At 47.2% G+C, this 26,536-nt stretch overlaps 2 protein-coding genes across 4 annotated transcripts in view; one reads left to right on the top strand and one right to left on the bottom strand.

The window, feature by feature from the left end:
* The window catches only part of TAF8 (TATA-box binding protein associated factor 8), a 43,897-nt gene extending 26,629 nt beyond the window's left edge, over nucleotides 1-17,268 (bottom strand). Inside the window, 5 exon segments of the mRNA XM_050789483.1 lie at nucleotides 9,528-9,652; nucleotides 11,027-11,089; nucleotides 11,414-11,512; nucleotides 16,277-16,433; nucleotides 17,201-17,268. Coding sequence (XP_050645440.1) covers nucleotides 9,528-9,652; nucleotides 11,027-11,089; nucleotides 11,414-11,512; nucleotides 16,277-16,433; nucleotides 17,201-17,245 — 489 coding nt within the window. The 5' untranslated portion in view covers nucleotides 17,246-17,268.
* The window catches only part of CCND3 (cyclin D3), a 230,009-nt gene that overhangs the window by 84,888 nt on the left and 118,585 nt on the right, over nucleotides 1-26,536 (top strand). For 2 of the 3 annotated variants that reach the window (XM_050789488.1, XM_050789487.1), the window contains exon 1: nucleotides 18,793-19,289. The exons of the other annotated variant lie outside the window; for it this stretch is intronic. The gene's annotated coding sequence lies outside the window, so the exon portion shown is untranslated. Of the gene's footprint in view, nucleotides 1-18,792; nucleotides 19,290-26,536 lie in introns of those variants that run through there. 3 annotated transcript variants of the gene reach the window in all.

The following is a 26,536-nucleotide window of genomic DNA, read 5'->3' as shown; positions in this document are numbered from 1 at the left end:
TTGAACCCGGGAGGTGGAGGTTGCAGTGAGCCGAGATCGCACCATTGCACTCCAGCCTGGGAGAGTGAGACTCCATCTCAAAAAAAAAAAAAAAAAATCAATCCTCACAATATGGATACGTCGTTCCAAAAAGATTCCCTCAAAGAAAGAGGCTGAAGATCTTACTATACAGTGCAAGTGACCAAGAAAATGGCAGGCTGCCACTCTTCCTCCTAATTATGAGCTTGTTGGCAATCAAGTTATGGAATGAAAACAATTGAGATCAGAATGAGAAATGAGCCAAAACATTTTACTTTATTATTTTTATTTTTTGGAGACAGAGTCTTGCTCTGTCACCCAGGCTGGAGTGCGGTGGCGCAATCTCGGCTCACTACAACCTCCACCTCCTGGGTTCAAGCGATTCTCCTGCCTCAGACTCCTGAGTAGCTGGGACTACAGGCACATGCCACCACGCCCAGCTAATTTTTGCATTTTTAGTAGAGATGGGGTTTCATCATGTTGGCCAGGCTGGTCTTGAACTCCTGACCTCAGATGATCCACCCACCTTGGCCTCCCAAAGTGCTGTGATTACAGGTGTGAGTCACTGTACCCGGCCGGAAAATATTTTAATTGACAATGGCAATGGTGACATTTTAACAACAACCAATAAAGTAACTACTCTTCATGATATGGAGATAGTATTTTCAAAGGAGGCACCTAGAGATGTTTCTTTGTTGTCACCATCAGTTCAAGTGTGTCACCTATACAGTTCTCCTATCTATACTTAAACAAAGAAACAGAATTTTCTGACATGTTAAAAATCTTCCCAAAAGGCTGGGTATGGTGGCTCACAACTGTAATCCCAGCATTTTGGGAGGCCGAGGCAGGTGGATCACCTGAGGTCAGGAGTTTGAGACTAGCTTGGTCAACATGGGGAAACCCCGTCTCAACCAAAAATACAAAAATTAGCCAGGCATGGTGGCGGGCACTTGTAATTCCAGCTACTCGGGGGAGGCTGAGACATGAGGATGGCTTGAACCTGGGAGACGGAGGTTGCAATGAGCTGAGATCATACCACTGCACTCCAGCCTGGGGGACTGAGACAAACTCTGTGCCCGTCCCCCCCTCCCCCCAAAAAACCAAAACTTCCCAAAATTAAAATGAGTGGATTTTGAACATATTGTACTTGTTAAAAACATTAAAATGCAAAATCTTGTAATTATTCCTAAGACAACTTTTGGCACTCAATAAATTAGAAATTTAATAGAAAATTTTCAACAAAATTCTTTGAATAATGAGTAAATGAGAATAAAAAAATAGTTTTATGGTTTATTAAGAGCAGCCAATGATGTTACATATCTTTGTGATGTACCATCTTCAACTATGAGAGCCATTAAAGTATCAAAATAAACTAATCTTAGAATCTGACCTCCAACTTATTATTCCATCAAATATTAAACCAAGATTTCCAGGCTAGCATGGTAACACATGCTTGTGGTCCTAGCTATTCTGCAGGCTGAGGTGGGAGGATTGCTTGAGCCTGGGAGTTCAAAGCTGTAGTGCCATGATTACACCACTGCACTCCAGCCTGGGCAACAGAGCAAGAACTCCACCTCTAAAAAAAGACTGAGTGCAGTGGTGCATGCCTGTAATCCCAGCACTCTAGGAGGCCAAGGTGCAAAGGCTGCTTAAGGCTAGGAGTTCAAGGCCAGCTTGGGCACCACAGAAAGACAAAAAACCTCTCCCCATCTCTATAAAATAACAACAACAAAACAAACAAATAAACAAAAAAAAACTATGATTTCAAAAAATAAAAAGCAGAGGCAGCCGGGCGCGGTGGCTCATGCCTGTAATCCCAGCACTTTGGGAGGCCGAGGAGGGCAGATCACAAGGTCAGGAGATCGAGGCCATCCTGGCTTCCACGATGAAACCCCGTCTCTACTAAAAATTAAAAAAATTAGCCGGGCGCGGTGGCGGGCACCTGTAGTCCCAGCTACTCGGGAGGATGAGGCAGGAGAATGGCGTGAACCCGGGAGGCAGAGCTTGTAGTGAGCCGAGAAGCGCCACTGCACTCCAGCCTGGGTGACAGAGCGAGACTCCGTCTCAAAAAAAAAAAAAAAAAAGCAGAGGCAATCGCTCCCACTAGAAAAGGTTTTAGGTTTCCTAAACATTTTACAGGGGTAAGATTATCTTTTAATGTACATTATTTCGCACAATGTTACATTATAATATTCACATAAATAAGCAAACACATACTGGAGTATGTACCCATGCCTGGGCAAATTGCTTGCACCCAGGAATTTGAGACCAGCCTGGGCAACATGGTGAAACCCTGTCTCTACAGAAGATACAAAAATTAGCTGGGCATGGTGGTGCACCGCTATAGTCCCAGCTACTCAGGAGGTTGAGGCGGGAGGATCACTTGAGTCTAGGAGGTCGAAGCTGTGGTGAGCTGAGATTGCCCCATTGCACTCCAGCAGCCTGGGCGACAAAGTAAGACCCTGTCTCAAAAAAAATTTTTTACAGATACGGATACACTATATCCCTATCTGTTAAAGTTAAAGAATGTTATGGGTTGAACTATGTCCCCACAAAAAACATTTTTGATATGTCCTAGTACCTCACAATATGACCTTATTTGGAAGTACATGTCTGGGTGACAGAGCAAGACTCCGTCTCAAAAAAAAAAAAAGATTGTCTTAACCTAAAAGAGTAACAGAACCAAAACTGAAGGTTTAAGCAAAGTGAAAAGGGTTTGTAAAGGGTTGATCTTGTAAAAATTCTGTGGGTACCAACAAGTTGGCTAAGATTTAAACGAAATTATTTAGCTTTTTTCTGTAGGTTAAAACATTAAAATCATACTGATGTGGGGCCAGAATCTGGGCCCATGTGTCTGAATAATGGGGTTTTCTTAGAAAATTGATCTGCTGTTTGATGGAAAATTGTAAAGGAAAATTCTAAAAAGCTTATGAAAACCTTACCGTATGGTCAAACTAATCAAAACTGGGTAGAGATATAAAATTTTATTTAAAAAACTAGCTAACATTAAAGATGCACTAATGCAAATATGAAATTTGTTTTTCTCTTTTGAAGATGATTTTTATGTAATGTTAACACATAATGAAAGGGTTTTCTTTTCTCCTTTGGGTAAATGGCAGGGAAAAAAAAGAGGAGAGAGAGAGGAGAGAGAGATTCAGCTGGCCTCATGCTATCTTCACTGAGTCTTGTTTGGAAAGCTAGGTCTCCTCTATCAGAGTAAAGATTTTTCTTTTTAAAAAAATTGTTTGGAGTTATCATTTTGGCCAAACGAATGACTTATTGTGACCTGGGATTCTATTTTGTGATATCCAGTGTTTTAAACCTTTGATATTTGACAAACTTTCCAAAATCCAATTACAAATTATGTCTTTTTTTTTTTTTTTTTTTTTTGAGACAGAGTCTCGCTCTGTCGCCCAGGCTGTAGTGCAGTGGCTGGATCTCAGCTCACTGCAAGCTCCGCCTCCCGGGTTCACGCCATTCTCCTGCCTCAGCCTCCCGAGTAGCTGGGACTACAGGCACCCGCCACCTCGCCCGGCTATTTTTTTTGTATTTTTTTTTTTAGTAGAGACGGGGTTTCACCATGTTAGCCAGGATGGTCTCGATCTCCTGACCTCGTGATCCGCCCATCTCAGCCTCCCAAAGTGCTGGGATTACAGGCTTGAGCCACCGCGCCCGGCTAATTATGTCTCTTTCTAACCTAACACTTTAGATATTATGTCCTCTAAAGCCCAAAAATGACATTTGGCTTATCTCATAAAAAAATCATACAGGAGCCGGGCGCGGTGGCTCAAGCCTGTAATCCCAGCACTTTGGGAGGCCGAGACGGGCGGATCACGAGGTCAAGAGATCGAGACCATCCTGGCTAACACGGTGAAACCCCGTCTCTATTAAGAAATACAAAAAACTAGCTGGGCGAGGCGGCGGGCGCCTGTAGTCCCAGCTACTCAGGAGGCTGAGGCCGGAGAATGGCGTGAACCCGGGAGGCGGAGCTTGCAGTGAGCTGAGATCTGGCCACTGCACTCCAGCCTGGGTGACAGAGCGAGACTCCGTCTCAAAAAAAAAAAAAAAAAAAAAAATCATACAGGAAGCATTGTCAAATACGAAATGGTGTTTTGCTTTCTTTGGTCTATATTTGTATAACTATGTTATTGGTATATGTTTCAAAATTACATAAAACTTGTATAATTCTAATATGACTTAGTGTATGCGATCAGTAATAACTACAATTATTATGTTAACAGACTGTGTGCCACAAAGGTAACAAATTTCCTTGCCAATTGTGTCTTTAACTGTTGCTGCCCTAAAATGTTTTTGTCATACACAGACAATTGTTGTCTCATTTTGATCCTCTTTAAAAGATGGTTTTATAATCGGCTATAAAATTTAACAGGTGCTCATAAATGCAGGTTTCTGATTAATAACTCCGGAGATTGTGACATTAGAATACAGGAAAAACTTTCAAATAGAAGAGTGAATGGCGTTTGGTTTAGACTGTATTTGTATAAATATGTTATGTGTCCAAAATTATGGGAAACTTCTATAATGTTGATATAATTTACTGTATGTTAATAATTATAATTGTTATGTAAAATTGCTGTATGCCACAGAAGTAACCAAAATTCCTAGCCAATTGTAGCTTTAATAGTGGCTACAGACTTTTGTCATCCACAGACATTTTATCTTGCTTTGGTCCTTTTCAAAAGGTAGTTTATAATCAATATAGGACTCTAAGTTCAGGTCTCAGATAACTTTAAAAATTGTGCTATTGAAAGCTGGGCAAGCCGGGCGCGGTGGCTCAAGCCTGTAATCCCAGCAGTTTGGGAGGCCGAGGCGGGTGGATCACGAGGTCAGGAGATCGAGACTATCCTGGCTAACATGGTGAAACCCCGTCTCTACTAAAAATACAAAAAACTAGCCGGGCGTGGTGGCGGGCGCCTGTAGTCTCAGCTACTTGGGAGGCTGAGGCGGGAGAATGGCGTGAACCCGGGAGGCGGAGCTTGCAGTGAGCCGAGATCACGCCACTGCACTCCAGCCTGGGAGACACAGCGAGACTCCGTCTCAAAAAAAAAAAAAAAAAAAAAAAAAGAAAGCTGGGGCACAATGGTTCACGCCTGTAATCCCAGTACTTTGGGAGGCCGGGGTGGGCGGATCATGAGGTCAGGAAATCAAGACCATCCTGGCTAACACGGTGAAACCCTGTCTCTACTAAAAATACAAAAAATTAGCCAGGCGTGGTGGCGGGCGCCTGTAATCCCAGCTACTTGGGAGCCTGAGGTAGAGGAATGGCGTGAACCCGGGAGGCGGAGCTTGCAGTGAGCTGAGATCGCGCTGCTGTACTCCAGCCTGGGCAACAGAGCATGACACCGTCTCAAAAAAACAACAACAACAACAATTGTGCTATTGGAATAGAGGGAAAAACCAAACTTCTAGGACTCTCATGGAGAGCTGTCTTAAACATTGCTAAACCGGCCGGGCGCGGTGGCTCAAGCCTGTAATCCCAGCAGGGAGGCCGAGATGGGCGGATCACGAGGTCAGGAGATCGAGACCATCCTGGCTAACACGGTGAAACCCCGTCTCTACTAAGAAATACAAAAAATAGCCGGGCGAGGTGGCAGCGCCTGTAGTCCCAGCTACTTGGGAGGCTGAGGCAGGAGAATGGCGTGAACCCGGGAGGCGGAGCTTGCAGTGAGCTGAGATCCAGCCACTGCACTCCAGCCTGGGCTACAGGGCGAGACTCCGTCTCAAAAAAAAAAAAAAAAAAAAAAAAAAAACATTGCTAAACCTTGTTTTCAGAGTCAAGATAAATTATTTCTTTAGAACTATTGGCAACTTTTAATACGGGGGTAAAATAAACTCCTGTGAACAAAATTTGGAGCATATTGTTCCTCTCTACCTGATTTCTCCAGAATTTGGAAACTATTAATATTTCTCAATTTATGGCAGTATAGCTAATTGCAAAAGTGCAATAAGAATCTGTTTTCTTTTGTAACAGGACACAGTTGGAGAAATTGGTTATTTTACCAAGGCTTTGACTGGAATGGCATGCTTTCTTTAAAGAATGAAAGATGACTTATATAGCCAATTAAAGCCCACTGGGGAATCTGGCCTTATACCCTGTCCACACAGAGTCCCTGTACAAGGTTCCTGACCTGTGGTAAGTAAAGAATGTCACTTTCAAACAGGTTCAGGAACCCTAAGCTATCTTGGGACCTCAAGAGGAGAGAAATTTGCCCAACTCATAGGTATCTGAGGGTACAAACCCATGGCTGGGCTTGCTTTGAAAAAGTCTTATCTGAGATTCTTCATGGAACAGAGTTCTATCAAAGCCAATTTAAAAAGTCTAAGTGAAAAATAATTATTCTTGCTGCACTTTATGCAAATAATGGGGCCAAGTACAGTAAGACTAAAGTTTATTTTGTAAACAAATCATTGTATCATGATTTGTTTTTAATAAAAATGGGGACTGGAGAGAGAAAAACTATGCTTTAAAAGAAAAACTATAGTACACTGTTGTTAGCTGTTCTCGGCGTTTTTTCTGCAGTTTAGACTAAATTCTAAATTCTTTGTGGGTTAGAAGTCCCCAGACTAGTGCTTTCAAATCTTTGTTTTTAAAATTGGGAATTGTACTCCTCATCCAAGGACTCGTTATTTACCTTATAGTGGGCTGTTTCACTTAAACACTGTAGTAAAACTATAGATGAGAGTACTAATGTTTGTGCCATGCAAGCCATGAACGCCCAGCCAGGCCTGCATGAGTACACTCAGACAGTTGCAAACCAGTTCCACTCTTCTTCATAGCCTACACCTTAAGATTAAGGTGTTATTAAAAGCCAAAGGGAAGGACTGAAACCACCTTTGCAAAATTATGACGAGACAGTGAAAGAGATCTAACTTAACTGACTTCATCTTGCTTCTACCCTCCAAGCTGTCCTTGTTCATTCCTGGGCGTAGGCTAAACTAACTTTGGGAGAAACTTAGTTTAGAGTTAAACAAAGACACTCCTTTTCCCAAAGCAGACCTCCATCTTGCCTGGAGACTAGATTGCCTTTGTAGGACTAACATTAGCCACAAGATTAGAAATTATGGTTGGCCTGGGCGCGGTGGCTCAAGCCTGTAATCCCAGCACTTTGGGAGGACGAGACGGGTGGATCACGAGGTCAGGAGATCGAGACCATCCTGGATAACACGGTGAAACCCCGTCTCTACTAAGAAATACAAAAAATTAGCCGGGCGAGGCGGCGGGCGCATGTAGTCCCAGCTACTCGGGAGGCTGAGGCCGGAGAATGGCGTGAACCCGGGAGGCGGAGCTTGCAGTGAGCTGAGATCCAGCCACTGCACTCCAGCCTGGGCGACAGAGCGAGACTCCGTCTCAAAAAAAAAAAAAAAAAAAAAAAAAAAGAAATTATGGTTTAGAAGTCATGCAGCTGGAGGCTACAAGATTCTGACCCTCCCTAAACTGTTCCTAAGATCAGTGCTTGAGGTATCTTGGACTTGATGGATCAGCTGGCCCCACCCAGATCCATAAACTGGCTCATCTGATCTTGTGGTTCCCACCCAGGAACTGACTCAGTGCAAGAAGACAGCTCTGAGTCCCTATGATTTCTTTTTTTTTTTTTTTTTCCTTGAGACGGAGTCTTGCTCTGTTACCCAGGCTGGAGTGCAGTGGCACAATCTTGGCTCACTGCGAGCTCTGTCTCCCGGGTTCATGCTATTCTCCTGCCTTAGCCTCCCGAGTAGCTGGGACTACAGGCACCTGCCACCATGCCCGGCTAATTTTTTGTATTTTTAGTAGAGACGGTGTTTCACCGTGTTAGCCAGGATGGTCTCAATCTCCTGACCTAATGATCCCCCCGCCTCGGCCTCCCAAAGTGCTGGGATTACAGGCACGAGCCACCTTGCCCGGCCCTGAGTCCCTATGACTTCATCTCTGACCAATCAGCACTCCTGGCTCACTGGCTTCCCCCGACCTACCACATTATCCTTAAAAACTCTGCTCCCCGAATGCTCAGGAAGACTGATTTGAGTAATAATAAAACTCCAGTCTCCCCCGCTGCCCCTGCTACCACACACAAAAAAGAATGCCATGTGAAGACAGAAAGCTGGAGTGATGCACCTATGAGCCAAGAAATGCCAAAGAATGCTGGCCAACCACCAGAATCTAGGAAGATGCAAGGAGGGACTCCTCTACAGGTTTCAGAGGGAGCATGATACCTTAATTTTAGACTTCTAGCCTCCAGAACGGTGAGACAATAAATTTCTGTTGTTCTAAGTCACCTGGTTTGTGGCACTTTGTTACAGCAGCCCAGGGAATAGAGAGATCTGATCAAGGGCAAGGGCAAGGGCTATGTTGCATTAGCTGGGCAGCTACTACTCCCCTCTCCCCCACCCTGAGGTGTGGAGAAATGTCCAGAGGACATGAGGGCTTGCTGCAGCAGCCCGCACGATGGCCATCACTATATGGTATGGAGGCAGAAGCAAAGGAAGTGTGGGAGAACACCTTCCCAACTGAAGGTAAAACTGCCATTCAGGCAAATTAGAACACATTCAAACCACAGAGGATAACTCATCTTCTTCTTGTTCAGACCTAGAGCTCAGAGTGATAAGTTCCATTTCATTATCATTACTAATTTTTATTTATTTTTGAGACAGAGTCTTGCTCTGTTGCCTAGGCTGGAGTGCAGTGGTGCAATCTCAGCTCACTGCAACTTCTGCCTTCCAGGTTTGATTCTCCTGCCTCAGCCTCCTGAGTAGCTGGAACTACAGGTATATGCTACCACGCACAGCTAATTTTTGTAATTTTAGTGGAGACGGGGTTTCACTGTGTTGGCTAGGCTGGTCTCGAATTCCTGACCTGAGGTGATCCATCTGCCTCGACCTTCCAAAGTGTTGGGATTAAAGGCATGAGCCACTGCTCCTGGCCGTTACTAAATATTTTTAAAGTAACTTTTCCCCCAATTGAAAAAATAATTTTCCTATTATGGAAAATTTGGAAAACTCAGAAAAGTAAACACAAAACAAAATTACCTAAAATCTCAACTAAAAATTACTATGAACATTTAGTGGAATACCTTTTCAGTCTTGTTCCTATGTGGCTATGTACTTTTGTGTTTCAGTAGGACAGAAAATACTGGGGTCAGCTTCAATTTCTTTGTAATTACACTTTAGCTGGTAAACTTGAGAACATAATTCTCATTTGCCAAATTGTTTCTCAATGAGGAAAGATAATCTGAATTCTTTTTTTTCTTTCTTTCTTTATTTTTCAAATGAGACAGGGTCTTGCTCTGCTGCCCAGGTTGGTCTTGAACTGCTGGGCTCAAGTGATCTTCCTGCCTCGGCCTCCTAAAATACTGGGATTACAGGTGTGAGCCCAACGTGCCTGGCCACATTCTGAGTTTTGAACCACCCTTTCATCAACAAACTTTTGGACTGGACACTGCCGCATGACAGTCGGTAGAAACTGACTCTGTGCTTTACACCACACACAGCCCCAGTGTGGCTTCAACACTCACCGGAGTTTTGATGTAGGTGTGGGGATCAGGGAACTCAGGAAAATGGCTGGGGATGTGCGGCGGGTGGGGTCGGTTCTGCCCTGCAGTAAGAGCCTTGGGGGTCACTGGCTGATTGGTCACCGGAGCTGCAACAGAGTCACAACTGATTACCCCTCCACCCAAGACCCTGATTTCTACAGATTATGGTCTCTCCCCAAAGCTTCATTTTCTCAAAAAAATGCCAGACCTCAATTTTCTAAACAAGTTGCATTTTGTATTTCAATCCATAAACAGTCTTTGATGGCATACAATGCCCAGCCCTGCTGGCTAATCTTGGTTGACATTCCCTTTGACAACAATCTGCCCACAAGCCTCTTAGGTAGAGGTGGATGGCTATGGCCACAGTAACTACGTAAAACAGCATGCTGAGGAGCTACGCAAGTTACATGGGCTGCTGGTTCTCTTTTCACAGACCTTGGATAACAAAAAGGAACAATGAGCTGGGGACAGTAAGTGTGAGCTTAATGATAACAAGAGGGGATTGAAAATGGCACCTTCCACTGCTATATGTTGAGAGGGAGTTTTTTAAAAAAATACCAACATGAAAAAAGTGACTTTAAAGAAAAAATCCAGGCCGGGTGCGGTGGCTCACGCCTGTAATCCCAGCACTTTGGGAGACTGAGGTGGGCGGATCACTCGCGGTCAGGAGATCAAGACCAGCCTGTCCAACATGGTAAAACCCTGCCTCTACTAAAAATGTAAAAGTTAGCCGGGTGTGGTGGCGGGCACCTGTAATCCCAGCTACTTGGGAGGCTGAGGCAGAATAGCTTGAACCTGGGAGACAGAGGTTGCAGTAGTCAGCCGAGATTGTGCCACTGCACTCCAGTCTGGGCAGCAAAGCGAGACTCCATCTCAAAAAAAAAAAGAAAAGAAAAAAATCCAGTTAATTCTCTCCAGGTCCTACAAGCCCAAACTGGTTACTCGCCACTCAGCTTATGGCACCCAGTTTTACTTAAAGTAGAGGTCATCAAACTTTGTGTAAAGGGCCATATAATAAATACTTTAGGTTCTGCATGTGGTACAGTCTCTACCACAACTAAACTATGCTAATATAGCATGAAAACAGCCACAGATAATAAGTAAATATGGGTGCATTCTGATAAGACTTTATTTACAAAAACAGGAGGCAGGCTGCGTTTGGCCCATAGTCCACAATGTACCAACCCTTAATCTAAGGAGAACAAGAACTTTCATTTTTCCAAGCAGCATCATTTGCCCTTCTGGGGCTAGAGCACAAGAAACACAGCAATATCTCAAAGGTGGTTTACCTTTTGGTGACTGAATTTCACATGCTAATCCCACTAGCCCAAATAAAGATTATATTGTAGGTAGCCCCAAACATTGGAAGAGAGCCTGCAACAAGGAAGTAGCTACTAATCCAATCCCTACCATAGTCAATTACTTCATTCCACAAGCATTAATTGATAAATTGCTAGGTACCTCAGTTCAAAGTCACTTACGAGCAGTGATGACCATCCTCTGAGACCGTTTTGCATAGGCAGGGAGAGTGTCCACATTGAAACCTAAGAGACAGGAAAACAAAAATCACTGCCCAGACCACTGGATATTGAATACAGAAAGAATAGTAGTATTATGGACAAATGGCTTAAACTCTCAACTCAATGACCTTGCAGCCACGCAAAAAGCAGCTCTGGCAGAATTCCCCAACAGGGAATTATGAGGCCTCTTAGATGTGTTCAGAGGAATCTCTCTTGATAACTCTCTCAAGCTCAAAGCAAATCAAGAGAACCATGAGGGAAACGAAGAACACTTAGCAGACATGCCTGACTCCTAGGAACTTCTCTCTCCAGTTGCACGGAAGAACTGGAAACTGAAGGTATACTCACCCATCTCAACAAGTGTGACCACGATATCTGACAGTGTGGGCTGGGTCCTGGCTGTGTGCTCACAGTAAGACTTGGCACTTCTCCCAATTTCTGAAATGTCTAAGAGGGGATTAAAGGCATAAAACTTATTCTCGGTTCCTCAGAAAGCTAAACATAGAATTACCAGATAAGCCAACAATTCCACTGCTAGGTATATACCCAAATGAATTGAAAGCAGGGATTCAAACAGCTACTAGTACACCAATGTTCACAGCAGCATGATTCACTATAGCCAAAAGGTAGAAACAACCCAATGTCCATTAACAGGTGAATGAACAAACAAAATGTGCTATATACACACAATGGAATATTATCCAGCCTTTAAAAGAAGGAAATTCTGGTAATGTTATAGCATAGATGAACTTTGAAAACATTATGCTAGGCCAGGTGTGGTGGCTCAGGCCTGTAATCCCAGCACTTTGGGAGGCCGAGGCGGGTGGATTACCTGAGGTCAGGAGTTTGAGACCAATCTGACCAACGTGGCGAAACCCCATCTCTACTAAAAATACAAAAATTAGCCACGGGTGGTGGTAGGTGCCTGTAATCCTAGCCACTCGGGAGGCTGTGACATGAGAAATAGCTTGAACCCGGGAGGGGGAGGTGGCAGTGAGCAGAGATTGCGCCACTGCACTCCAGCCTGGGCGACAGAGCGAGAACTCCTTAAAAAAAAAAAGAAAAAAAGAAAAAGAAAAAAATAGAAAACATTATGCTAGGGCCAGGTGTGGTGGCTTATGCCTGTAATCCCAGCACTTGGGAGGCTGAGGCAGGTGGATCACTTGAGGTCAGGAGTTCGAGACCAGCCTGGCCAACATGGCAAAACCCCATCTCTACCAAAAATATAAAAAATTAGCCAGGTGAGGTGGCACACGCCTATAATCCCAGCTACTCAGGAGGCTGAGAATCGCTTGAACCTGGGAGGTAGAAGTGGTTGCAGTGAGCCGAGATTGCACCACTGCACTCCAGCCTGGGACACAGATGGCGTGAACCCGGGAGGCGGAGCTTGCACTGAGATCCGGCATCTCCAGCCTGGGCGACAGAGCATGACTCCGTCTCAAAAAAAAAAAAAAAAAAAAAAAAAAAAAAAAAAAAAAAAAAAAAAAAGAAAAGAAAAGAAAACATTATGTTAAGTGAAATAAGGCAGACACAAAAAGACAAATAAAGATTCTACTTACATGAGGTATCCAGAGATGGAAAGTAGATTAGAAGTTACCAGGGAATGGAGGGGGAGGGAGAATGAGGAATTACTGTTTATGTTTACAGAGTTTCTGTTGAGAATGATGAAAAAGTTCTGGAAATACTGTGAATGGTTGCACAACATTGTGAATATACTTAATACCACTGAATTGTACACTTAAAAATGGTTAAAATGATAAATTTGGTTATGTGTATCTCACCACCACACACACAAAACGGTCTTATTCTCTGATGGGCAATTTTTGTTTCTTCTGCCTGAAGCTGAACCTCTATTTAAGAGTCACACTAAAGTCCTTTGGGGAAAAGCGGGGGAAGGTTTCTAAGATGGAGTTTTGAAGCTCGGTTCTGTGAATGAGCTTCCAAGGCGGACGGGAGGTTTCACGAATACTCTGAAGCTGTGCTGAATTTTACACACAAAAAAAGCATTTTTTGGGGAATGGGTCCACAGATTTTATCAAATGTATAAAGGGGCCTCAAAAGGTAAAGAACTCCTGCTCTAGGGATAAAATGTTGGCTCAGATTTTAAGTGGCTCAGAAAATAAAAGCAAGTAGTGCTTGACAGGGAAGGGTGTCTAACAGGGGACCTACCACCAATTCCCCTGCTACCCTGAGCAAGTCACTAACACCAGCCTCTATACATGACTTTTAAACTCTAAATTCCAAGACTGTTCCAAGAACTGCATTCTTATCTCTTGGGAACTATTAATTCATTCCTTTAGGACAAAGTTCAAAAAGTAGTGGAACCTGTGGTAGGCCCCAAAATCTGTTCTAAAGTCCACACAGGTCAAAACTATTTTCATGATAAAATTAAGTCATTATTTGACTTTTTCACTCTCATTCTCTCAGGTAGTTTTCCTGAGTCTATGTGACTTTTGATGACATCATGGGTCTGATGAATAACAGAATATATAATCGTACATTCTTATTTTCGAAATTTCCTTTTTCTTCTTCTTTTTTTTTTTTTTGAGATGGAGTTTTTTTTTTTTTTTTTTTTTTTTTTTTTTTTTGAGACGGAGTCTTGCTCTGTCGCCCGGGCTGGAGTGCAGTGGCCGGATCTCAGCTCACTGCAAGCTCCGCCTCCCAGGTTTACGCCATTCTCCTGCCTCAGCCTCCCGTGTAGCTGGGACTACAGGCGCCCACCACCTCGCCCGGCTAGTTTTTTTGTATTTTTTTTTTTAGTAGAGACGGGGTTTCACCGTATTAGCCAGGATGGTCTCGATCTCCTGACCTCGTGATCCGCCCGTCTCGGCCTCCCAAAGTGCTGGGATTACAGGCTTGAGCCACCGCGCCCGGCCGAGATGGAGTTTCGCTCTTGTTGCCCAGGCTGGAGTACAATGGTGTGATCTTAGCTCAATGCAACCTCCACCTCCTGGGTTCAAGCAATTCTCCCGCCTCAGCCTCCAGAGTAGCTGGAATTACAGGTGCCCGCCACCACACCCAGCTAATTTTTTGTATTTTTAGTAGAGACAGGGTTTCACTATGTTGGCCAGGCTGGTCTCAAAACTCTTGACCTCAGGCGATACACCCACCTCAACCTCCCAAAGTGCTGGGATTACAGGCGTGAGCCACCACGCCCAGTCCCAAAATTTGTTTTTTCTAACGTGGCAAATACACATATACAAAAGCTATTTGGGGTCCTCAATGTTTATTAATAAAAAGAGATTCTGGCCAGGCGCAGTGGCTCAAGCCTGTAATCCCAGCACTTTGGGAGGCCGAGACAGGTGGATCACAAGGCCAGGAGATCGAGACCATCCTGGCTAACATGGTGAAACCCCGTCTCTACTAAAAAATACAAAAAAAACTAGCTGGGCGAGGTGGCGGGCGCCTGTAGTCCCAGCTACTCGGGAGGCTGAGGCAGGAGAATGGTGGGAACCCAGGAGGCGGAGCTTGCAGTGAGCTGAGATCCGGCCACTGCACTCCAGCCTGGGAGACAAAGCGACACTCCGTCTCAAAAAAAATAAAAATAAAAATAAAAAGGGATTCTGAGAGCTGGGCATGGTGGCACATGCCTGTAGTCCCAGCTATGTGGGAGGCTTAGGTCCAGAAGTTTGAGGCCAGCATTGGCAACACAGCGAGACCCCATCTCTAAATGAATAAATATAGGAGTTCTGAAGCCAAAATGATTCAGATCACTGCTTTAGGAAAACATTTGGTATTTAAAAGTGCCAAACATCAGCTGCAGAGAATTACTTTGCCCAAGATCACCCTTCTTGGGGTAGCCCACATCTAGTGTTTGATCAAGACCTGAGTATAAAGGCAGGGCCTTTTCAGCTTGATAGGCAATGATGCTCCAGGGTTCCTGGCTAAGTTGTCCAGTTCTTTGTTTGGCCTGCATTGCACTCCACTTCTCCCTCTGCCCAAACCTTTCTCCTACTTCCTTTCATAGTTGTTGATCCCTAAGAAACACCATAAATACTTCCAACCCTCATCCTATCCCATCCCCCGAAAGTTCAAAACAGGGAAATATGTTGTACATGCAGAAAAGCCTCTGTGGGACCACACCCGGGCTTCTAAATCTCAACACATTTCCTTTTAAAAGTGGCTTTTCAGCTGGGTGCGGTGGCTCACGCCTGTAATCCCAGCACATTGAGAGGTGGGCGGATCACCTGAGGTCAACAGTTTGAGACCAGCCTGGCCAACACGGTGAAACCCTGTCTCTACTAAAAATACAAAAATTAGCCAGGAGTGGTAGTGCATGGCTATGATTCCAGCTACTTGACAGGCTGTGGCAGGAGAATTGCTTGAACCCAGGAGGCGGAGGCTGTAGTGAGCTGAGATCGTGAAACTGCAGCACCCCAGCCTGGGCAACAGAGTGAAACTCTTTTGTCTCAAAAAAAAAAAAAAAAGTGGCTTTTCCCCTTCATTCTTTGTATCACACAATCTAGCATTTGATTACATAATGTGATGATATCTATTGCATGGGGAATTAGCCCTGACTCCCCAACAAAAGTCCTTAAGGGCACCCATAACTCACCAAGAGCTTATAATCTCCCCAGCACTGAATGTTTTATATATATATCTCACTTACATTTGCAACTCCATGAGGTACAAACTGTTATCTCATTTCACAAATGAGGAAATTGAGGTTCAGGAGATTCAGTGGCTTGCCCAAGCTATTAAGTGACAGAGTGATGATGTACACCCAAGTCTATCTGATTCTAAAGCCCGTAAGTCACTTCATTATGCTCTTTTCTGTTTTTGTTGTTGGGGACGGAGCCTCACAGGCTGGAGTGCAGTGGTGAGATATCAGTTTACTGTAACCTCTGCCTCCCAGATTCAAGCAATTCTCCTGCCTCAGCCTCCCGAGTAGCTGGGATTACAGGCACCAGCCACCACGCCCAGCTAATTTTTTTTTGTATTTTTTAGTAGAGACGGGGTTTCGTCTTGAACTCCTGACTTCAGGTGATTCACCCACCTTGGCCTCCCAAAGTACTGGGATTACAGGCGTGAGCCACCGCGCTCAGCCCATTATGCTCTTTTCTCAACTTTTTACATTAAAAAAAAATTTTTTTCTCCCCTCTTAAGAAAAAAGTTTATCTTTTTCTTAAATCCTCTCAAACACTATCACAAAGCAGGGCACTGAACTGATGTTGGGGTTGACTCCAAGGACTAGTGTTTCTGTGTACTCACAGCTCTGCAGCATCTCTGTCAGCGTTTCCACGGATGCTTTCTCAGCACTCTCAAACCCTGCCTCTGTCAGCAAGGAGCTCACAACCACCTGCAGGGTTCTCCTCCGGGCCAGATGATAGTTATCGGCAGGGTTAGTGGACTGTTTACTTCCCGATCTCTGTGAAGCAGCAGCCCAGAAAGATTTTCATCCACAGGAGAAGGATGCAATCACATAGTTCATACGTGGTCAATGGCAAACAAAGTTCTTTTACTACTTTTATTTTAAAAATCAGTGCTTAATGTTTAGATTTACAGATCTTGGCCAACTGAGTAAAAATTGAGCACCCAAGGTGCTTTAAATACAGAGACTACTTTTCCGCCCACCTAAAAAGTACGGTCCCAATGAGATAAAATAGCAGGTCTTTTACTTTCTACTTTAGCAGATTATTAGAATACACAGCTGAAGAAACACGCATGATGGGATTAAGACCTGTCCCCCAGAAAAAATAGGATCCCTCTCTTGTGCCCCCCATCTTCACACCATTTCATTGAAAGGGAAAATGAAAACAGTAACAAGAGGTGACGGCGAGGAGGACAAAAGAAAACAGCACGAAAAAGTAAGAAAGCTAAATGTTTTGAAACGGGAATGCCTTTCAACTTTGGCCGGCCAATAAGAAGGCGAAAATGGCATGTTCGGACCAATCAGGGGGTGTTCCGGGTTCCCAACCCCCAACAGCAAAGGAGCCAATCAAGACACAGGTCCGCCAACTCCGGCGGCCGCAGCCAAGTCCCAGGGAGGGGGCGCGTACGGCCTGAAAAGACCCTCCGCCAGTCGGAGCTCATGATGGGGCTGGATTTATGGGGCCTAGCTTGTTGCTCAGTCTAGGGGAAAGTTGCAGGATACCCAAACTCTCTCGGCTCCGGGTCCGCGCTTCTTGCCCTTACCGTTCCAGAGCCGCCGGCCCCAGCTGTGGCCGCCGCGTCGGCCATCTTGCTCTGGCGTAGTGTGCGCGAGCGCGGGGCGCGATGGGACTTGTAGTCGCGGGGCGGGACGGGGCGGGGCAGCGTGCGCCCCTTGGTTTTCCGAAGCCCAGTCGGTTGGGGGACGCCTGCGGTGACCCCGGCTCACGTGACTTTTTTTTTTTTTTTTTTTTTTTTTTTTTTTTTTTTAAGATAACAGAGTCTTCTCTGTCTCCCAGGCTAGAGTGCAATGGCGCGATCGCCACCTCCCGGGCTCAAGCGATCCTGCCGCCTCAGCCTCCGGAGTAGCTGGGATTACAGGCGGGCACCACCACGCCCCGCTAGTTTTTGTATTTTTAGTAGAGACCGAATTTCGCCATGTTGGCCAGGCTGGTCTCGAACTCCTGGGCTCAAGCAATCCGCGGCCTCGGCCTCCCAACGTGCTGGGATTACAGGCTTGAGCTACCGCACCCGCCTCACGTGACCTTTTGAAAGTGAAGTGTTCTGGGGCCTTCAGTGGCTTGGTTGTGGACCGGGAAAACGCGCTGGGTTTCACTGAATTAAAAGAAACCTATTTTAATATGAAAATCGGTTCTTGTAAAGAGCACACTCCTGGAAGGACCCAGGAGGTCAACTACACTTGCAGGGTTTTCCAAACTTGTCTGATTATTAGCAACACCTGGCTGGGTCCAGTCCAATCCCAGTGACTTCACTCTGTGGAAGAGGGACTTGGGAATCTTTCTCATTAAGGAGTTCCCCAGATGATTCTCCGAGCAGGTAATGTTGGGAAACACTGGAGCATCCAGCTTCGTGATTTTGTGCTGAGGGCCGCCCAGCCTGTCAATGGCCCACTTGGAGTAGAGCCTGGACTACCTACTCCAAGTCTGTCGCTGCATCCTGCTGCCTTCGCGCCCTCAACCCGCAAGTATTTGCGAGGCAAGTCTGGGTGGGGCGGGAGACTTGTCCCTTGCCGCCTCACTCCCAGGGCGTGGGGTGCCCGCGGCTGCCAGTTGTTTTCTACCTGGCCTGTCAGCCCCTCTGGCTGCACCGTAATCGTCCCCATTTGCAGTTGCCTGGCAGGACGCAGACTCTGGGTTTGAATCCTAACACTAGCCAGCTGTGGTACTTCGGGGACTTGACCTAATCCTCAGTGTGTCTCAGTTTCCTCTTCTGTAAGACTGGGGGTAAGATGGGATGATACACAGAAAGGGTCTGTCATAGTGCCTGACGTGTAGTAAGAGTCAAGAAATTGGCCGGGCGCGGTGGCTCACGCCTGTAATCCCAGCACTTTGGGAAGCCGAGGCGGGTGGATCACCTGAGGTCAGGAGTTCGAGACCAGCCTGACCAACATGTTGAAACCCTGTCTCTACTAAAAGTACAAAAAATTAGCCGGGCGTGCTGGCGGGCGCCTGTAGTCCCAGCTACTTCGGAGGCTGAGGCAGGAGAATCGCTTGAATCCGGGAGGCGGAGGCTGCAGTGAGCCGAGATCGCGCCACTGCACTCCAGCCTGGGCGACAGAGGGAGACTCCGTGTCAAGAAAAAGAAAAAGAAATCGCTCCTCATGATTTTGTTTACTTCCTGGATAGCACGTGGAGGAGTTGCGAACGCCGGGAGGCAGCGGTCTGGGAACCCGTGCCGCCCCGGCCGGTCGTCCACACTGAGCCTCTGTGGCGCCCCGCCCCCTCACCTATGCCGTGTGGGGCGGGGGCTGCGGGCGGGGGTTTGCGGCGCCGGATGAGCCTCCTGGTCTCGCCGAGGATGTGCAGGGGGTGGAGGGGTCGGGCCGGGGACTGAAACTTGGCTGAGCAGAGCACCAGCCCCTTTGTCTCCTCCGCCCCCTCTTCCCCACTTCCTGCCCAGCTCGGGATCGGCGGCGCGGCGCGGACTTTGTAAACACTTCGCCCCTGCAGGGGTGGAGACTGGCTCTGTTCGGACGCCGGGGAGAGAGGTGCAATCCCCTTCTCGTGGCTGGTGGTTGCGACCACCCCAACTCCCCAAAGGCAGGCACCAGAGGCGGCGGGAGAGAGCGCCGGCGACCCCAGTTGGTGCTCCGGGGAGCTCACCTGCCGAGGAGGTAGGCTTGGGGGCTGGAGAAACCGGGGTAGATGGGATGTCAGCTCAGGCATGTCAGACCATGCGTTGGGGATCGGCGCTGGGTGGGTCAACGGGGTCGCTGCATCATCACTTCCCAGTTGGCACCCAAAGCTTGGCTAACTTTCCCACTGAGGGAGATGTTCTGCACGGAGTTGAAGGGCAGAGAAACCCCCAAAGGCCCTGAGCCGTCTGTATGTACACACATCGGCACAACCCCCTCCAGCTGATCTGGAAGCCCCGTGGCTTTACCGAGCTGTTGCTCTTCTCGTGCCTCAAAGATGGGGTGGAAGGCCTCTAGGAGGGCAGACCAGTGTGGATGGGGAGTCTGTGGGTGCTCTGACCAGTGCACCGGGGTGAAACTGGAGGGAGGAACCCCTCAGTGGTGTCTGATTGGTACATAGGTGATGATCTTAGCCTCCTCTGTGTCTCTTGAAGTGTCAACAAGAGGAATAACTGAATACATTGGTTGCTGTTATTAAGGGAGCATTAAGTTATTCATTTGCATTGGTTGAACACCCACTATGTGCCTGGCATTATATGGAATGCTGAGGGTGCAATGATGTTATTTATCCACAGCTAATATGGATCACAGAACAGACATAGATGTCAAGTGCACTGGCTGGGGTGACTGGGAAGGCTTTAGAGAGAAAAGGACATTTGAGTTCGATTCAGAAGGATGAAAAGCATAGAAGTCTTTGGGGGCACTTATTCCACAGAGCTGGATTGAATCCCAGCTGTGGTGTTGGACACTGGAATATAGGGGCAACCCAGAAACAATTCCCGCTCCCTTTAATCCACTGTCTAAGCATCAAGGGGATGAACAGGATGAGTCCCAGAAAAGGCAATTTTCTGGGCTGGGTCCCAAGAACCCAGGAATTCCCAGCTGGGTGCAGCTGGGAGGGTCCACCTGGGGGTGATGTGACAGTCCACACAATCCTGGGCACCCCCTCCCCATCGCTGGACTCTGAGACCGTTTCCTCTGACGAGTCCTTGCCCTCTGCCTACCACCTCATTTCTCTTTGGGACCAGACATGGATGAAGAAGTGGATCTCCCTTTGCTTCCTCACAGATTCTTCTGGCCGTTCAATTCCGGGGCTCCTTTGGGAAATGACTGACACACCAATTTATTAATTCATTCAGCACCCATTTGCTGTGGCCATACTCCATCTGCACAGGCTATTCCCATAGCTGTTGGGGATGTCATGGTAATCAAATCACAGTTTCTTCCGCCTGGAACTTAACACTGAAAGCTTCTCTGATAATTCTAGCAGAGTCCTAGTCTATGCCAGTCATTGAGATCATGACCTCCATGGTCCCAAGTATCTTCTCCTTACGACTTCCCCTTCCGTCTTCCCTCAAGGGCTCAGAATACTAGCTAACAGTTACATAACACTGTCAGGTACTCTTCTAAGTGACTTAGAGATCATATCTCATTTAAACCTCCTAATACAGTCCTACGAGGTAGGCATTAGGATTCTCTCCATTTTATAGACGAGGAAACGCAGGCACTGGAGATAAGTAATCTTCCTTCAGACACAAGAAACAAATGGCAGAGCTGGGATTTAAACCCAGGTCACTTGATTTGAGAGGCTTTATTTATTTATTTATTTATTTTTTGAGACGGAGTCTCGCTCTGTCGCCCGGGCTGGAGTGCAGTGGTGCGATCTCGGCTCACTGCAAGCTCTGCCTCCTGGGTTCACGCCATTCTCCTGCCTCAGCCTCCTGAGTAGCTGGGACTACAGGCGCCCACCACCATGCCCGGCTAATTTTTTGTATTTTTAGTAGAGACGGGGTTTCACCGTGTTAGCCAGGATGGTCTCGATCTCCTGACCTCGTGATCCACCCGCCTCAGCCTCCCAAAGTGCTGGGATTACAGGCATGAGCTACCACGCCCAGCTGGGAGGCTTTATTCTTAACCATTAGGCTAGCCTGCCTCCTTCACTGACCACATAAAATGTGTACTTGAGCCAGGAACTTAGGAGTTTCCTAAAGGGAGTCTGTGGTCCTGTATCTTGGATGATACAGCCATCTGTTACCTGAGCCGTGGGGCTGGTACTGTTTACAGTGAGCCCAGCAGGCCTGGAATAGGGTTGTGGGAACTGCACAGAACTGGTATCCTTTCCTGATGGGTGTGTGTGTGTGTGTGCGTGCGTGCACACAAATGTATGAATGTTTTCCCCTGTGTAAGCCTCACTCAAAGGGAAAGGGGGAATGTGAATAAACCAAGAGGAATGAACTAAGATTATATTCAAGAAAGAACTTCTCAACTTGGACGTGATGTGCCAGAATCTGCAAACTAAGACACCTCTTTTGTTGGGAATTAAGAATAGCAGAGATGCTCACATTCTAGATGTGCATTCCAGCTTGGTAGCTGAGTAAGGAAGATGGCTAAGGAGTGGGTGCAAGCTTAAGATGCTCACACCTCTCTTTCCCACAGCTCCTGCTTCCAAAGCTGCATCCGTGTATCCTACCCAGTCCCTCCAGACAGGCTGGGATAATGCTGGTGATGCAAGCAAGGGCACAGGACAGTGTCCATGGATTCCAGCCCCTTTTCCACCTTCTTTCTGAAATGCTTTTAAATTTCTTACAAGGACCTTCCCCACAGGTCTGGGGAGGCCTTGAGGTGGTCCCTTTCTGCCTACACTTCGTGCATCTGTCTTTGAGAAAGGAGTGTGTGTTGGGGACAGGGGTATTGATGCTGGGAGTCAAGGGTGGGAACTGGGTAGAGGGTGGCTGCACTGAGAATACGGGTAAGCAGGATGTGAACCTTAAGAATGATAAACCTCCATGCTGCTCTTCTCCCACGCATGCACCTTCCTCCCTCGCTCGCTGGTAGGGTGGGGTGCAGCGGAGCCCTTGGCACGCCCTGGCCCCCTGCCCCAGACACTGGCTTGGCTGTGGAGAACAGGTTGTACTCTTGAAAAACCACAAGAGGAAGTTTAGGGAGGGCTGGGGGTGGGGAAAGTTCTGGGGCCCCTGCCAAGTTTCCCTTTCCCTGCTGAGCAGTAGGTGTGTTTATCTTGCCCTCAAAGACATTTAAATTTTAAATCCTCAAGTTTCAAAGAGCTGTCAAGGCCTGCCCCTTCCTAGGGGTGGCAACAGACACTGCTAGAAATGGGATTGGAACAAGTTACCCATCTGCTGGTTGAGAAAGGCTAATTCCAGAAAGTCTCTTCTCCTTCTTTGGCCCCTTCACTTTTCTCTTCCCCAGAGCATTCCCTACAACCTTTAAACTCAGAGGAATGTGGCTGTAATTGCCCCTTAGGAGCTGAATGGTGTTGCAGGAGCTGTCCTTAGGTGTTTTACCTGTACTGTCTTATTTAATATTTATTCACCACAACTCTAGGTAGTAAACACCTCTATCTCCAATTTGCGGATAGGAAACTGAGGCTCAGAAAGGCAAACTTGCTCAAAGTGATTTAGCTAGTAAGTGGCAGAGCCTGGACTTGAACAAGGTTCTATCTGATTTCAAAGTCTAGGCTTTTTACTCATGAATTAACTCTCAATCTGAGCATTGACTTTCCTAGTATATCAAACACTGAGACAGGGAGGCTGAAATATAAAGGGATTTTAAAAATGCTGCTGCTGGTATGGAAGAGGGATAGAATTGGAAGTGATTCCTTGGAAGTTAATGTATTTAAGAAGGGATAACCACTGGGGACGGTGGCTCATGCCTGTAATCCCAGCACTTTGGGAGGCCAAGGCGGGCGGATCACGAGGTCAGGAGTTCGAGGCCAGCCTGACCAACATGGTGAACCCCCCCATCTCTACTAAAAATACAAAACAACAACAACAACAAAAAACTGGGCCTGGTGGCATGCGCCTGTAATCACAACTACTCAGGAGGCTGAGGCACAAGAATCGCTTGAACCCGGGAGGCAGAGGTTGCAGTAAGCCAACATCGCACCATTGCGCTCCAGCCTGGGTGACAGAGTGAGAATCCGTCTCAAAAAAAAAAAAAAAAAAAAAGAAAGAAAGAAAGGATAGCCAAGTAAAAAAAAAAAAAAAAAAAAAAAAAAAAAAAGATGCAGGAGGTGAGAGGTCAGGTCAAACTCTGGAAGGCTGCACCAAAGGGGAAGATTTAGGAGGGATACTGTAGCTGTATGCAAATATTTAAAAGGTTGCCCTAGCAAGCCTTGAAGTAGGGGGTTAGCAGGACTGGTGGAGGCAGATTTTCAAAAAACATAGAACTTTCTAACACATGGGGCTTAGAGCGCATGCTGTAAGAGGGGCCTCTGCCAGCAAGACGACCTCAAAGCCCCTTTGCCTGTAAACCCCTTGCTATGATTTTTCCCCTGCTTTCCTCTTCTTGTCATTCTTTGCTCTCCCGTACTCCCTGGCCCATTGTAGTCCCTGATCGTCCACCAGGTGGGGCTGTTGCCCAGTGTGTCGCCCCGGTGTGGCTGGATTGGGTGAAGAGCGTTGCGGGGTTCTCCAGGCACTGACTGGTTTCAAGGGGCTTCTGCTCCCAGCCCATCACCAGCTATTTACACACTGGGGCCCAGAGAACTGCTTTTGACCCAGCACAGCCCCCATAAAAGGTGCTCTTCTGTCTTGTCCAGGCTCCAGCCAGAATGTGCAGGCCTCCGCCTCTGGGGCATATACCCGTCCCCAGGTCAGGGATTCCTTCCACATCTTCTCTTTCCCCTTCCTGACTGTCCTTTCTCTTTGAGAGAGAGGGCCCCATGTGTCCAGAGCAGAGGGCAAGGCCAACGGCCCTGTGAACCAGCAGGGTAACTAATGTGGCATGGCCATTTATGCTCTTCAAAGGACATACCTGTGTCATCTCCCGGAAGGGGCCTCAAGAGCCCCACCTCTCTGAAACTATTTGCACTCAGTGGCCTGACCAGTTCTCCCATCCTGGATGAAATTCCCCAGGACAGCCGTTCCTGAGGTGAGGGCTGAGGGGTTATCTCTGGAAGGAGAGGGTTGCTGGTACCTCCATCCTTGGCCCAGATCTGCTTGCTGCCCCCTCAGACCTTTACAGAGGCACAGAGCCACTGGGCCTCCAGGGACACAGAGACAGAGCCCAGAATGAGCAAAGACACCCTGATTTTTTTGAGACAGGGTCTTACTCTGTCGCCCAGGCTAGAGTGCAGTGGCGTGATCTCGGCTCACTGCAGCCTTGACTTCCCAGGCAGAGATGATCCCCCCATCTCAGCCTCCCGGGTAGTTGGGACCACAGGCGTGGCGCCACCATGCTCAGCTAATTTTTAATTATTTTTTTGAAACGGAATCTCACTCTGTTGCCCAGGCTGGAATGCATTGATACGATCTTGGTCCACTGCAATCTCTGCCTCCCAGATTCAAGTGATTCTCCTGCTTCAGCCTCCCAAGTAGCTAGGATTACAGGCACCCGCCACCACGCCCAGCTAATTTTTTGGATCTTTTATGGGGTTTCACCATGTTGGCCAGGATGGTCTCGAATTCCCGACCTCGTGATCTGCCTGCCTCGGCCTCCCAAAGTGCTGGGATTACAGGTGTGAGCCACCGCGCCCGGCATGCTCAGCTAATTTTTTGCAGAGATGGGATTTCGCCCTTTTGCCCAGGCTGGTCTTGCGCTCCGGGGCCCAAGCAATCCTCCTGCCTCGGCCTCCCAAAGTGCTGAAATTACAGGCATGGGCCACTGTGCCTGGCCAGAGACACCCATTTTGCAGGTGAGCAAACCAAGGTACTGAGAGGTCTAGCAGCTTGCTTCCGTACACACAGCCCATCTGTGACTGAGCTGGAAGTCTGACTCAGCCACTTGGCTGTAACGTTTGTGCATGTAACCACTAATCTGTGCCATCTGTCATGGAGTGGTCGAGAGCGCCTGTTCTTCATAGACAAACCACCCCACTTCAAGTCCTAGCTCAGCTCCTTTCTGGCTATGTGAAATTTTCTTTGTCTGTAAAATGGGCATAAATATAAGCCCCACCTCTCTGGGTAATTGTGAGAATTAATAATAACCAGTATTAGTTGAATACCTACTGTATGTCAAGTATCTTTTTACATCCTCCCAGCAGACCATGAGGGAGGCATTATTATTCTGCTTTTTACGCATAAGGAAACTGAGGCACAGGGGAGGCACAGAGACTGCAGGATTAAGACTTCCGGCCAGTCGCAGTGGCTCATTCCTGTAATTCCAGCACTTTGGGAGGCTGAGGCAGGCGGATCAGCTGAAGTCAGGAGTTCAAGACCAGCCTGACCAACATGGAGAAACGCCGTCTCTACTAAAAATACAAAATTAGCCGGGCATGGTGGTGCATGCCTGTAACCCCAGCTACGCAGGAGGCTGAGGCAGGAGAATCGCTTGAACCCAGGAGGCAGAGGTTGCAGTGAGCCGAGATCGCACCATTGCACTCCAGCCTGGGTAACAAGAGCAGAACTCCATCTCAAAAAAAAAAAAAAAAAAAAAAAAACACTTCCAAGCCTACATTTCCATAAGATTATGAGGCAGTGCACACAAAGCTCTGCTGAGTGGTGGGCAGGCCATATGTCCTTTGAGTGATAGCTGCTGTCATTATCAGCATATCACGGGCATCATCGTCTCCCAGGTGGAGGTCCTCAGGGTGGACATGGGGCCATCTAGATCCCAAGAGACAGCCCTGGTTTCTTTCCTCACCATCCCACCTATGGCTTCATGTTACCCTCTTTTCTAAAATAAAAATTGTCCACAGTTATGGCCTGTGGTCAGACAGTTGGACAGAATATTTGAAGCTGGGGCTGTCCCAGAAACTCCCAGTTCTGGCCCCAGCTTTTTCTGCTCCAACTCACCCTCCCTCTTGTTCTCTGTTCTCTTCCCTCTCTGCTGTTCCTCCCTGCCCCCTCCCCTGAGGTCCCTGAGTTCTGGGAAAGGAAACTGGAGCAGGGGCCTCAGACAGATGCAGACCTTGAGCTCCAACTTGGGCTCCAGCTGGAGGAGGGAGGACCAGCCAGGGGCAGGACCATGAGGTGCAGAGGGCCCCCAGTCTGCTTGTCCCTGGGAAGACATTTGTTTATTATTTGCAAAGTCTTAAACTCTGGTTTGTTAAGCTCTGTCATGCTGGGTGCTGTGGAATCCACTGGGAATAAGGCCCAGGGGAGGTTTATTCTACTCTGGCAAGTGGCTATCACAAAGCCATCTTTGGATTATAGAGGGAGGAGTGCTGTTTCCTCCCGGCAGCAGGCCCTACGATGCAAGGCCGCCTTTTCCTTTCCAGTTCCATTGTCTTTTCTGTAAGCAGTGTCTGCTGTAGAACCACAAAC

This window comes from Macaca thibetana, chromosome 4 (assembly GCF_024542745.1).
Source record: "Macaca thibetana thibetana isolate TM-01 chromosome 4, ASM2454274v1, whole genome shotgun sequence".
Taxonomy (NCBI): Eukaryota; Metazoa; Chordata; class Mammalia; order Primates; family Cercopithecidae; genus Macaca; species Macaca thibetana.
The sequence above is the reverse complement of the archived record's forward strand: the minus strand, read 5'-3'. Positions and strand labels throughout refer to the sequence as shown.